The following is a 13,892-nucleotide window of genomic DNA, read 5'->3' as shown; positions in this document are numbered from 1 at the left end:
CTCATCTTCGTTTTGGATGAAAGACGAACGCTGAAACGTCACATAAATCAATTACACGAGTTTCCTTCGCTGATCAACCGAAAAACGCCGAAGATCATCCTGAGTTAGAAACTCAACAAAATCATAACCAATACACTCGATTTTCAGTTTCGTCGCACGAACCAGTTCACATTAACCTAGAACTTCCAGAAGCAGAAGTAACCGCTCCAGAAGAAGAAGCACCATCTTCTCCCATACTGCGTCGTTCAATTCGAGAGCGTAGACCGCCAGTCTACCTCCAGGATTATGTTATTTAAGCGGAGGAGAATGTAGTGGAGATCTAGAGGGCCAGAATGCAATCAGAAATGATAGTTACAAGATGCTAATTTTAAATTTTAAATCTGACGTTTCTTTTCCGCTTAACCATCATCAGCGTTGTTTTTTTCTTATAGAAGCCATTTTTTTCACTTTCACAACGGCATTTTGTTAAGCATCAAAATACGCAACTTTGCCAAATTTAAACTACCCACCGATCTCTTACAATTTCAGAGATCTCTGTGGGGGCCCTCGAATTCGAATCAGCCTGTACCTATAGCACGCCCTGCATAAAATATACCAATCAGAATTATTTTACGATCGTTTAATGTAATGTTTGGATTCTTGTAACGGAATTGTTACTTTACAAAATCATTATAAATTGGCAAGTAGTCTCTAAGCGAGCATTTAACATTTTGTAAATTTTTAAGAATGGTAGGAGAGCTGGTATCATTTTTGGGGAGTCTGTGGCACTGCGTCATTGATTTGTGAATCAATTTCAGACATATGCAGGCATACGCTAAAACACTGTTTCGAGCATTCTGCCGGCTACTCCGAATTAGGTTTCCCTGCGGTTTTCTTAATTCGTAAGGTAAATACCGAAGTAGTATAGAACAACTTAAGATCTAAAAAGCATTTAGCGGGTCACTCTGTAATTGGGCGAACGCCTATTGAGGGCCCAGAGCAAGAGAGGAACAATAAATAAATAAATTCTATGTTTGGGTATTATTGAAGAAGTATTGGACAAGTTTTCAGCGTGCCTCAAATACCTACCCAAAAATGTCCACCAACTCTCGGACTAGAACGAAAAGCTACGTCCGAGGCTACGTCCTTTGATTTAGTATCTATGCATAATTATTTTTACATTAAAAACTAATTTAACGGATCTACATGTGATAGCATGCGAACAATCATATTGTTTATCATATTTCTGCATACCGGTAAAAACAAAAAGTGTACTGTAGCGTGTGTGTGTAGCGGTCAGAAGAGACATTTAGTAAAATAGTGCGATATAGAGAAGACTGCAAAATAGGTTCGTTAAGCTTTTAGCAGTTCTTTTTTTAAATTGGACCATTCGTATCACTTCCAAGTTAAATTTCCATTTTCTTACTATGTTTCAGTCATGAACCATTTACTATTGATAGTTGGATTGACTACCACTGGGATCGCATCAGACGTCGATTTCTTTTCTAAAGTATGTACCGACATTTAAGACAGAAGTTGTTGCTTACCATCCATTTCAGTTCAACCAGAATGAGTACAAAATAAAAAAGGAACGTTTCGCCTTGAAGGACTATAACCAGACATTATTAAATTATCTTAGAGTATCAACATTCAAATTTAACCGTACAGATTTTGCCACAAATGTCTCCGTGTCTCCAAAGTTCGATGTAGCCGATAAAGAGATCTATGTAGGGGTACTGTATTATTTAAAAGAATCGGACATTTAACGTTTTTCTTAGGTTACAACTCAAGCATACCTGTTTTTGTCTAACGAATATCGCATATTTCCCTTACGTTTTCAAATATCATATTGTGACTTTCTTGAAAATCGCATTATGGGTTTAAGTAATCATGAATGTGGTAACGTACACACTTGTCCATTACGAAAGGTAATTTTACATATCGAAGAACCTTAATTAATTATTAATTGGTTTCAGAATTTCCCTTATCATCTCTGCAATTGGAGAACACTTGCAAGTAAGTTACCTCCAGGAATACCTGATGGCCAGTACAAATTGAATTACAGGGGAATGTATTTCAAAAGCTTTCTGTTTGATATTGATCACTATGGTACCGTATATAGAGAACTAAAAATCGTTGATTGGTAGTTGTTCCATAAGGAATGTAATTGTAGATGTTGCATGACAAAAAAAATAGTTTGGGGGTTGGGTGTCTACGGTTTTTTTTTTAGTAGTGTCTTAGTTGCGTCACATTATTATTGCTTCACTTTGTACATTTGGTGTGTTACTTATTATGAAAATGGGGATCTTTTCACTGGATTTTAAGTTAACGTAATGATCGCGATCAAATTCACATCCCGCCACCCTAATAGTTAGGCTCCCCCTTTAAATAATTTTGCAGTTCTTTGATTGTTACTTTTTTTATTTGTTCCGTTACTTGTGTATTTTCTTGAGTATTCGTACCACGAAGTATAAATGGGTTGCATTTCCAATGAAGTAAGTAAAATTTGTTTATCATTTCAGTTTGCCAAAATCAATTTATAAGTTCTTCTAAGAATCGCGAACTAGAAATTTCCATTTTTTTCAGTGGTATGATATGTTTAATGCAAGAATATTCGTGCTCAGTAGAAAGATCGTCCCTAGTATCAGAGCCTCAACAATTATTTACTTCTAGTTTATTTTAAGAATTCTTTGTGACAATTATAGTAAATATACTGTAATTCTATACTTAGAAAAGTCGTCCCCTTATTTTAATTTCCTAAATGACAGTTTGAAAAGTATTTTACGTAGACGTCTTAAAATTTTTTTAACAGTTAGCAGAATCTATAAATACGAAAAAAACTGTTTTTTGCACTTCTGGACATTCACAATGCGAAGTTTCTCATAAGTGTCTTTGCCCTTTCAACGTTTACGTTTTACAGAAACACACAGCAGCGCGTATGTTATGAGCCAAGTTTCATCATATTTTTAAATCACCCAGTATTGGAATATTTGGCGAAACAGATGTGCAAAAAACCATTACTCAAGTAAGCTTTAAAGTGTATCAACCTACTCTATATTTAATTTAAGTTGGATCATAGTAACAATCTAATCAAAGTTGGCTGCACGAAAAACAATTCGGATTTCTGAGTCACATTAATCTATAGTTAGAGCGTGACTGCTAACCTCAGAGATGTAAATCGGGAACTGTTTGAAAATAATCAAGTGTTCGCCCTTACTTACACAAGGGTATCTCAAAATAAATTCATCCCATAACCAATAAGCCACTACTATTTATTTACTATGTTTTTACCTGGTGCCAACTTTTTTCGAAATTGCCCAGTCTATCGAGCGATTAATAGTAGGTTTTGACTGAAAGTAATTTTAATGAAAAATGATTATTATTGCTAGTAGCCAAAGTCTAAGTAGTTTCACTGCTACGCTACTTACTTTTCGATAATGATACAGGCCCGGTTGTGCAATATCAGTTTAAACTTCAGTTTGTAGTTGAATTGTGGGTTAAAGGATTTGATTGGCTAATATTTCACAAGTTGGCCAATCGTATTTCTGAAATCCCTCAGTTAAACCAACCTGAAGTTTAACCTGACATTGTACAACCGGGCCACAGCCAAGTTTCAAGTAGTGTGGAAATACCTACCTAAAGAACGAAAGCACTATGACACCATATAGAAACATTTCTACAGCCGTAAATAAAAACAGTTAGGTTAGATTGTTGGTTTCAGGCCAAAGCTGATGAAATGAGAAACACCTTGAGTAAGCATCAATAACAACAAAATGTAACCTAAGAACTTAGATAACTCTTAACATTGTACCTATATACATCTGAAATTAAAAATCGATTTTTTGATAATGTTTTGATTTTCCCTTTAAGGTTTCCTTTCTATAAAAATTGAGCATAACGCATTCTATGAACGAAAAGAAAGCTTACGAAGGTGAATTGTAATGTGAGAAACTGACGGGATGTGAATGAATTTTCTGCTCTTCAATACTGTAACATGCTTGAATTCCTCATTTAATATTTTCAAACGGGCGTCGCTTGATTTGTTACTATGTATTGAGAAACGTTGGCTGTGGTCTCTCCCGCCACTTTACCGATTAGTGGACTATTACGAGATTCACTGTGAGCAGAGCTGGGTAGAATACTTTCAAAAAGTATTTGAATACTAAATAGTAAATACTTTACACAAATCAAAGGTATTTGAATACTAAATACTTTTACGTCCAGCACAAGCGAATACTAGATACAGATACATTGAAAAGTATTCAAATACTTAAAAAAATAAGTATTCAAATACTTTAGAATGTATTCGAATACTTTCAAAAGCATTCTAATACTATCAAAGGTATTCGAATGCTATAAAAAGTATTCCAATACAGCAAAAAGGATTCAAATAGTTGTCACTCAAATACATTAAAAATTTAAAATAGTATACTAGATAAAAGGCTTAATACTACTTAAAAAATCAAGTTATACTTTGTATGGGGTTAGCTTTTTTTATATTTCTATTGTTATATACAAATTTAAGGGGAGTAATAGTACATTATATATCAAGGTAGAGAAGTCCACTATTATTGCCTGAGCACCAAGATTACATCTCGAGGCGCTTGCGCCGGGGGGTGTAAGGTGCGAAGGCAATAATAGACTTCTCTACCGTGGTATATATACTATTTTTTTCACTACTAGCACTTTAAATCCTCTAAATTAACATATATATTGATAAGAGAGTTAACGGTTGGACAGAATTGTTTGTTTCTTAATTTAACATGTCAATCAAGTACGTGGAAGTACAAGTCAAACAGGCCGTATTTTGTTCTGTCATTGAGATTTTTCAAAGATTAATTTCGTTCGAATTTTTTCAAAATGTGATAATTTTAGGTATGTAATTTCTCTGGAAATTGCGAATGGTGGCAATTATTCGTTTTAGAGAACTTGTCTAAACGTTCATTGAGCGAAATTTCGGGTTGTGTTTTCTAAAAGTGACAGCGTGACAGTTCTCATTATTGACTACTAGTTAATAATACAAAATTACTAACCACTTTGAACAAATGCCGAGAAAGCCTACTTTACAAGTGGAAAAAAGGTTAATAATCATGTCATCAGACGCTAGTAGTGAAAAAAAGTTATTATTATTATATTATTATATAGGAGGTACCTACCAGGACCTTTCTTATACCAGTTATATGCTTAAGAATACGTGTACCAGTTTTCAAAGCGATCGTACGTCGTGCACATGATGCGTACGCCTTTCTGAAATTAATCCTAGCGATTTTGGAACAGATCCATTTTTGACCATCCGTTTGTCCGTGTGCATGATAACTTGTTTTGAAACGTGCGATCGCTTTGAAAATTGGTACACATGGTCTTAAGGATATAAGAAAGGTCCCTATTGTTTTTAAGTTACGTAGACTATCGAGTTCGGTATTCAGATGTATCGGATTTTTATATTTGATTTTGTGACAATGGAAACTCCCTAAGCATTTCTAAATTGTTCTCAAATATTTGAATAACAAAAGTACTGCCTTTTTTTGAGGCCGGAAAAAAAATTGTCTGAGATCGACCGGGAAAAAACATTTTCTTATAGAATTTGGCCCGTAGAATCCATAATTACAAACAGTTTGAAGATTGGGCTACTAGATAAAAAGTTACAGCCCTTTGCATTTTTTTTCGAAATTAGTTTTTTGTCCATAACTTTTTATTGAGAGGTCTAATCGAAAACGTACGAATTGTTTTGGATTTTACGCACCAAAATTAATAAGAAAAAGTCCCGAGAAATTTTGGTGTAGACGATTTTTCGTAAAAAAGGAAGGTTATACACTGCCTTTTTTTGAGGCCAAAAAAAATTATCTCAGATCGACCGGAAAAAAACATTTTCTTATAGAATGTGGTCTGTAGAATCCATAATTTCAAACAGTTCCAAGATTGGGCTACTATTTCAAAAGTTACAGCCCTTTGAATTTTCTTTCGAAATTGGTTTCTAATCTATAACTTTTGATTGAGAAGTCTGATCGAAAAAGTACGAATTGTTTTGGATTCTACGCACCAAAATTAATAAGAAAAAGTGTTTTCCCGAGAAATTTTGGTGCAGTCGATTAGTATACTTCTCAAAGTATTCAAATACCTTGCGAAGTATTCGAATAGGTACTTTACGAAGTATCCAAATTCAAATACTTTGCGAAGTATTCGAATACTAAATATTTGTGAAAGTATTTGAGTTACAAATACAAATACTGCTTCCATAAAAGTATTTAATTACAAAGTATTTGAATACTTTAAAGGATTTGAATACTAAAAAGTATTTACAAAATCGAATACTGCCCAGCTCTAACTGTGAGACAGTTACTTCTGTAGGGGTTGGAATCGAGCGATCTGGCAAACATATGACAGGCGTATCTAGTACCTACTTTACCTCGAAATTTGTTACAGATATTCCATATGTATACAACAATTAGTATGGTTTTCCGAGATTTGAGTATGTCCTTTCTGAACAAGTTCCTCAAAAATCAAACGTTTAACAATTTCATGCTTGTATATAAGGCATACAAAAATCTTTAGCATCTCTCCTGTCAGAAATATTAGTGCGTAGTCTAATTAATCTTTTTTCATCATAAAAGGGCACAATAATGATAGCTTTGGATATTCAATTAAATCATTCTTATATTAAACGGGCTATCGTTTTTGAGCCACGTTCTTCAACATTTAGAAACGTTCCATAGTTACATTTTCTTGGATTTTTTATACTGTTAGTAAATCGCCTAATCCATCCCACTGGACATTTTATAAACTTCTAAAAATATTTATATAATACCAGGAACGGCTTGTTCCACAGAAAGAGATGATCCGCCCATTTATCTTTTTTCTTGGTTCACTTCTTCTTCGTCATGCTCAAAGTTTTGATTTGGTATAGCCACAGGGGACCCTCCCACCATCTTCCATCAGCTAAAATTTTAGGGAACAGCCTCTTAATGGAAGATCTGCTGAATTCATGTCACCAGGAACGTGATACAAATTTTTAGGGCAGGAGAAACGTCTAATTTCTTCAACACTATTCCAAATAAAGTTTCCAATGGTCCTCTCGTTTTATCCACGATAGTGCTGTTGAAGAATCTGACCAGTAATACACAGGTGTTTGCGTTTCATATAGTTGGTCTTAAAATTTTGAAACATCCTTACTCCACTGACTGCAGTTAAGTTCCGGTCTGTATATCCTCAGCTTTTTAACAGGAGATACTTTAGATTTTGGTTCAATTAACCGTACGGTGACGTAATTTTGTGTTCGGTTCTAAGGAAAATTTTATAAAATTTGCTTCAATTTCTCCTTTAATTTCCACGTCCCATTGTTCCGTTTCTGAAGCAGCAACTTTGCAAATAATGATAATGGGCAAGAAAAACTTATAGGGTCAACCGTTTTCTTTTACCCTTGCAACTCATGCATGCCTAAGGAAATTCTGCCTTCCTTCTTAACTTCCTACTTTAGAAAATCCATGAAAACATCTAGGACTATAATATGGCGGCAACAGTATAGGATGTTACACCTCTCTAATGCTCGTAACTGCGACTCAATTTTGTCAAAAAATGTCGAAAGCTTATGCTTAGTATCGAGATTTGCTAAAATTGGCTTGAGGAGTTCGCTAACATACACATCAATCAATAAAGCCTCCATAGTGTCCTAATAATCATCTGAATCTTACTTCATATCCAACATAATTTCATTCAATTCGATAATTTGCTGCACTAATACTTTTACATTACTTTGTACGTTTATTAGTTCATAGACATTTGTGGGTAATTTTTCTTCAATTTTGTCAATAATTTCCGTAAAAGCATTTCGGTATAGTTTTATGACCAGAATTAGTGACAACGTTTTTTTAAATATATTTCAAATTTCTATCTATTCAAAGACAGCAGATGAGTACCAGCATTTCTAAGACACGAACTTAGAACACATTAACTTCATGTCAATTAGTTTTCTTACTATGTCAGAAATCGCAAAAATTGAGTAGGTACCGAGCTGGGGGCAAATTTCTTATTCGAGAAGGTGTTTCTCCTCAACTGTCTTATTCTGTAGTGGAAGCTTGGACAAAACGATTTCCAATGGGGCTGGAATCTTTGGAAGATAACCGCAGAATAGAAAGAACGGCGTAACCGACGAAAACATCGCCCTTGTTGAAGACCTCGTGTTAGGCTTTCTACCCTCAAACGCGAAAAGAAATTCAGAAAGTAAATAATTTCTTACTTGATTGCAATTATCTTTTACAGACCATATTATTGTGTATATTACCTATATTAAGTAAAATAAAACTGTTTTAGGGGCTTATTTAAATCTGGGCTTAGGATTGCGCAAATTACACGTTTAAATTTTATCCCCAACCGCCATAGAAAAGACATTTTTAGTAAAAAAAATCAGATTTTCTGTTGCGAGCCTCGAAAGATCAAAATCAATTTTTTTAAATTCGTAAAAATAGTGGCAAATTTGAAACTCGATCGCTCAACTGCTTTTATTACGTTATTGGTGCAATCCAAGGCAGAATTTAGTGCTCATCGCTTCCGATGGGCACTAGTAGAAAATGTGTATCTGTTCCTAGTTTTGACAATTAAATCCTTTGCAATCCCCATGAATACTCCCTAATTAGATAATAATTAATGGCCAATCTGCAACAGTTCTCTTCGAATGTTCACCTAATTTGCTGCAAGTTAACCCTCACTGGTATCTTTTGTTCACGATTGTGCAGAATACGTTATTTAAGACATGGTTGATGAGTACTGTTCGGTTCACTGATTCTCTACAATTATCAAGATTATATTTAGAATAGTTCTCATTTCAGCATCACCTTGAAGTCACCCGAGGAACCGTTTCACGTAAAACCGCAGGCCCACTCCCAAATCAATCGACTACAATTTACTGTATGTCGTTTTACACTAAAAACGGATAGGGCACTTTAAACAGAAAATATTGTCTGAATTTCGCGAGCGGTGTCAAATATTTACGACCTGACTATGAAAGAAACAGGGTAGACTAACAACTCAATTTGATTTTGCAATATAGTTCCCCACAACATTTATGTGTGGCTTAACAACAATTTAAAGTCCTTAAAAAATATTCTTTCGATTCGTACTGATACTGGTACGATGTGCATGTGCACACCTCTGGTCAATTACCCACGTGATTTCTTCCATATTATTCTGCCTTAATTTGTGCAGGAGTGTTAATAATAATAGGCCCCATTGACTGGTGTGTGTTGCGTTATTTAAAGTCAATAAGAAAAATGCCCTCATTATCCCAAAAGCCATCACATGTCCTGTTGACGGATAAACGCTGAACATTATCGGCAGTACTTCTTCTTTTCTTCTCCATTCCATAGACTCTCCTATTAGTCCAGGCGAATTAACCATATTTTAAGAAAAAAAAAAGAAAATTGTTAATGGAGCTTGGCCAAGTAGATATGTTAAAATCGTCTATAACAAATACAAAAAAAATACGCGAAAAATGTGGTGAAAATCGTATGACGGCAATTTCCGGCAAAATTTGAAGTCAGAGACAAAAGTGTTCAACTGAGTTGTAGAGTTTTTTACAATCTACAACTTTACCATTGAACACTTTTGTTTCTGATCTTAACTTTTGCCGGAAATTGCCGTCATACGATTTTCACCTCTTTTCACCCTCCACAAAAACTTAGTCCCTCTCCCCTGCTCACGTATTAATTTTTTTGTATTAGCCATTTTAACATATCCACTTGGCAAAGATCCATTAACAATTTTCTTTTGTAAAAAGTCCAATTTGCATGGACTATTTGGACAGTCGGCCATACAGTACAGGACCAAAGGATCCACCTTGTACTAATTTTATCAGCATTTAAATGGTCGTGGATGATTATCACGTCTTCATATTATTCAAAGGAATTAATATAGTCCTCAACACGATGGGTCCCTTCTACATCAGGTTACTAATAATAGCAGAATGGTGAAAAACTATTTGGATAGCCCAGACTCCAAATCGTTGGATTGGTTAGAGAGATGGTATTCGTTGGCGCGCTAGATCTCCCGACTTATCCAATATTTTCTTTTTCAATTGTTAAACGCTAAACAGAAACTATTTTGGAAATGCGTGCAATGTACAAGGTGCGAAAGCATCAGTACGTTTTCGAAATCGTCAGAAGCATTCGGTCAAATACATAGCATGCAGACATACAAGGTCTGCATTTGTATACATTGAAGTGCACCCACACTTATCTGACGCAAATTTGTATTCATCAAGCCACTTAATCAGCATCAAAGTGGTGTTACCCACTTTTCACGTGGGCATACGCGCGAACGATGATTTCTGTTGCTACCGACCTTTGGCTACCTAAATATTTATGCGAATCGGTAAAGTTAAAAGCACGAAATTAAATGAATGTTACTTAATCGCGTTATAAATAATTAAACAAAGTGTGCTATACGAGTTGGCATGAACTTACTGATTATATCACCTACGTTTTAAAGGTTGAATGATACCGCTGCTGTAGGCGGATAGTACATTCAATGAATTATTGTTATGTCATTATATATAAATGTAAATAATTGCTTATAATTCCCCATTTTAAAGAGGGTGCCCTTGGAACTTATTAGAATATAACGTTTTGTTCATAAGAGGATAGTTCTGCCCTCCACGTGGTACAAGTTACCATTACCATATCTTTGCTCTTTCCGAATGAAAAGCATGAAAAGCATTCGCAGCAGCGAATTCAATTTTTTTATTGCGAATTCGTCATTCGCGTTTTGCACGAATTTTTGGTTTAAATTGTTGCTTATGTCTATAACTGTCATAATGTATTAACGATAAGGTGGAATATGACAAAATATTTTCCTTAGCCAAGTACATATTCAATATGCCCTACTTATGTGCCGTTTCGTGCCCAAAAATAAAGCTTTGAGCTGTTTCTTCGTTATATAACTTTAAATTAGAGGGGTTCAAAGTTTATTACCCAGGGTAAAATGGGGGGAATAACGTAACGTTAGAACCAACCCACATCATCAAAATGTATACTTATTATCATACTTTGTGAGCTTTGCAATGTGCCAACAAATAAATTTTGCGCTATTGTCGTTTTGTCAAGGAAAAGCGTGCTAAAATTATGCCTTGCCATTACATGAAAGGTAATGAGTTAGGACCTTCGTTTTAAATACAGTAAACATTTGATATAGTTATGATAAAGCTATTGTGTTTGATGAGGATTGGCATCTAAACAGCAGTGCTCGGTGTGCCTGTTAAAAATTCCAACACTACTAATATGAGCTCCATCTGTCTAAATAAACTTGCTGTAGAAGAATGGATCACGTTGAATTTATACCACGATACAAATGGCAAAATTCCCGCTTTCACTCAATCAGTCAACAAGGTCTGAATTTGTGTTTTTTCAATATACATTAATCCTCTATATTCTGGATTCGGCTTCAATTTGGCGACTTGATATAGTGGGATTTGCTACTACGGCTCCAATGATACCAACAGTAACTTCCTCCGAATCTTAAATCATATAATTTTTGGGCCTCGGCTTCTCAAATGCTCCATAATTTGGTCAGATTTTCGCTTAATCTCATAAAAAACGATTTATGATTTATGGGTATTGATTGAAATTTCAGCTGCCGCATCCAAATTATTATGCTGAATACACTCTAACCATTCTTTTTGGAACTTTCTAAAGCCATATTTTAGCGTTTCCAAGAATAAATACATGACAATGACGCTCTCAACTAAAACATTTACTTTACACCTTGAATAGTGGATTATCTATAAAATAGAGGATAAAAGAAAGAATTGGCCCCACTTATTGTATATTTTTTGAAAATTGAAATAAAATGCTTGTTCTAATAAAGGGATCGTTAACAACACTTTATATTTCAGAAAATAAAACCCTGCGCTGAAAATGAAAAGTTCATTATTGTTTTGAGAACATTTAATTCTTCTGAAGATAAGCCACCCCTTAGAAAAAATTAGATGGTAATTCTAATGGGCGATACATAATTAAAACGGTCTTTATTGCGACGCAATTTGTGAAGAATGGCTAGAAATTCACAGTCGGCCAGCTGAATAGAAAGAATTCTAAAATAATTAATTTCATTTACTGCCTCAGTGAAAAAAATCATTCATGTAAAACAAGAGCATATGAATAACTATAATGGATATTTTAGAATTTAATCGATTAGCAGGTTATTTGCAATTTTTTTGTGTTCACAACATCTCCCCATAATAGTACACATTTGAGCAACTTTTTATGAATGTGTCACATGTGAAAGGTAAAAAGGTTACCAAATTTTTACAAGATGAGACGGTTTAGGGTACTGTTTTACGTTACCTCAAAGAGCATATGTGCCAATTTTCTTAGCTTGGTAAATTTTACTAAAATGGGACTATACAGTGGTGAAATCACAAAAAAAAGCCGTAGGTTCATTGCTTGAGTGGGATATACCATTATGTGACAGTTACTTCACTGCGCGCCTTATTGTGGCTTTCGAGCTTTGCTTTACTTTACTGTCTATCATTTTCAAAAGTGCGTAGTGAGGTTATATTCGAAATATAAAGTAATGTGGATATTACTTTATATTTCGAATATAACCTCACTACGCACTTTTGAAAATGATAGACAGTAAAGTAAAACAAGTTAAAAAGTAATCGTAAACGATTTACATAAAGCGCATTTCCACTTGCATTCATTTCCCATTTGTAAGATGCAACTTCTGTTAAAATCGTAAAAATCCGGCCACAAATATGAAAGATAGCGTTGCACATGGGCAATCCATTTTTGACGTGCTACTTCAATTTCAGTTTATGAGAAGAATTTCATTTCAATGCTTTTCTAAATAAGAAAGTTGGAACTGCGCATGCGCAAACCTAAATTTTAAAACTAATGTTAGATTTTCCTTTGTTCCAAGCGCCTAAGTATCAAATTTCACTTAAATGCTTCCATAGATAAAAAAAGTTGGCACTGCGCATGCGCAAAATAAAATTTTGAAACTGGCGCTAGATTTTCCTTTATTCCAAGTGCCTATGTATCACATTTCATTTAAATTCTTCCATAAATAAAAAAGTTGGCACTGCGCATGCGCAAAACCAAATTTTGAAATTGGCGTTTGATTTTCCTTTATTCGAAGTGCTTATGTATCAAATTTCGTTTAAATTCTTCCATAAATAAAAAAGTTGGCACTGCGCATGCGCAAAACCAAATTTTGAAATTGGCGTTTGATTTTCCTTTATCCCAAGTGCCTATGTATCAAATTTCGTTTAAATTCTTCCATAAATAAAAAAGTTGGCACTGCGCATGCGCAAAACCAAATTTTGAAATTGGCGTTTGATTTTCCTTTATTTGAAGTGCTTATGTATCAAATTTCGTTTAAATTCTTCCATAAATAAAAAAGTTGGCACTGCGCATGCGCAAAACCAAATTTTGAAATTGGCGTTTGATTTTCCTTTACCCCAAGTGCCTATGTATCAAATTTCGTTTAAATTCTTCCATAAATAAAAAGTTGGCACTGCGCATGCGCAAAACCAAATTTTGAAATTGGCGTTTGATTTTCCTTTATTCCAAGTGCCTATGTATCAAATTTCATTCAAATACTTTTATAAGTAAACAAGTTTGCAATTCGGTTTATAAATGGTCGAGATGCGAAAAGGGCACTGTGAATTTTGAATCGATTCGATTCAACTTTTGGCATTGCGTATTATTATGGCTAAATCTATGCCCATATTGAATTTCATGCAATTCAGTTCATAACTAACGGAAATGTAAAAGCGATCGAACATTTCTAAACAAAGTTATCGTTCACACGGACAGATAGATGGACAGACAGACAAAGGAACAGACGGAGAGACCAACCGGGAGGCGACAGATAGCAATGCAAAATTATAAACGATCTCTAGGATCGTTAATAAACGGCAA

At 34.6% G+C, this 13,892-nt stretch overlaps 1 protein-coding gene across 1 annotated transcript; it reads left to right on the top strand.

The window, feature by feature from the left end:
• Window positions 1-1,085: 1,085 nt before the first annotated feature.
• LOC116170240 lies at window positions 1,086-2,276 on the top strand. Its single transcript, XM_031486482.1, has 5 exons — window positions 1,086-1,327; window positions 1,416-1,489; window positions 1,539-1,706; window positions 1,758-1,907; window positions 1,956-2,276. Exons 2-5 carry the CDS (start codon window positions 1,418-1,420, stop codon window positions 2,124-2,126), a joined length of 561 nt encoding a protein of 186 aa, XP_031342342.1. The 5' UTR covers window positions 1,086-1,327; window positions 1,416-1,417; the 3' UTR covers window positions 2,127-2,276.
• The last annotated feature ends 11,616 nt before the right edge of the window (window positions 2,277-13,892 follow it).

Source organism: Photinus pyralis, unplaced genomic scaffold, assembly GCF_008802855.1.
Source record: "Photinus pyralis isolate 1611_PpyrPB1 unplaced genomic scaffold, Ppyr1.3 Ppyr1.4_LG5, whole genome shotgun sequence".
Lineage (NCBI taxonomy): Eukaryota > Metazoa > Arthropoda > Insecta > Coleoptera > Lampyridae > Photinus > Photinus pyralis.
This window is presented reverse-complemented; position numbering and strand designations above follow the sequence as displayed.

What these genes read in the sequence shown, in the direction of transcription:
- LOC116170240 (XM_031486482.1), top strand. Translation starts at nt 1,418, where the DNA reads ATGAACCATTTACTATTGATAGTTGGATTGACTACCACTGGGATCGCA. An exon ending in ACGTCGATTTCTTTTCTAAA is followed by an intron (nt 1,490 to 1,538) that starts GTATGTACCGAC and finishes CATCCATTTCAG; the next exon opens with TTCAACCAGAATGAGTACAA. An exon ending in TAGCCGATAAAGAGATCTAT is followed by an intron (nt 1,707 to 1,757) that starts GTAGGGGTACTG and finishes CGTTTTTCTTAG; the next exon opens with GTTACAACTCAAGCATACCT.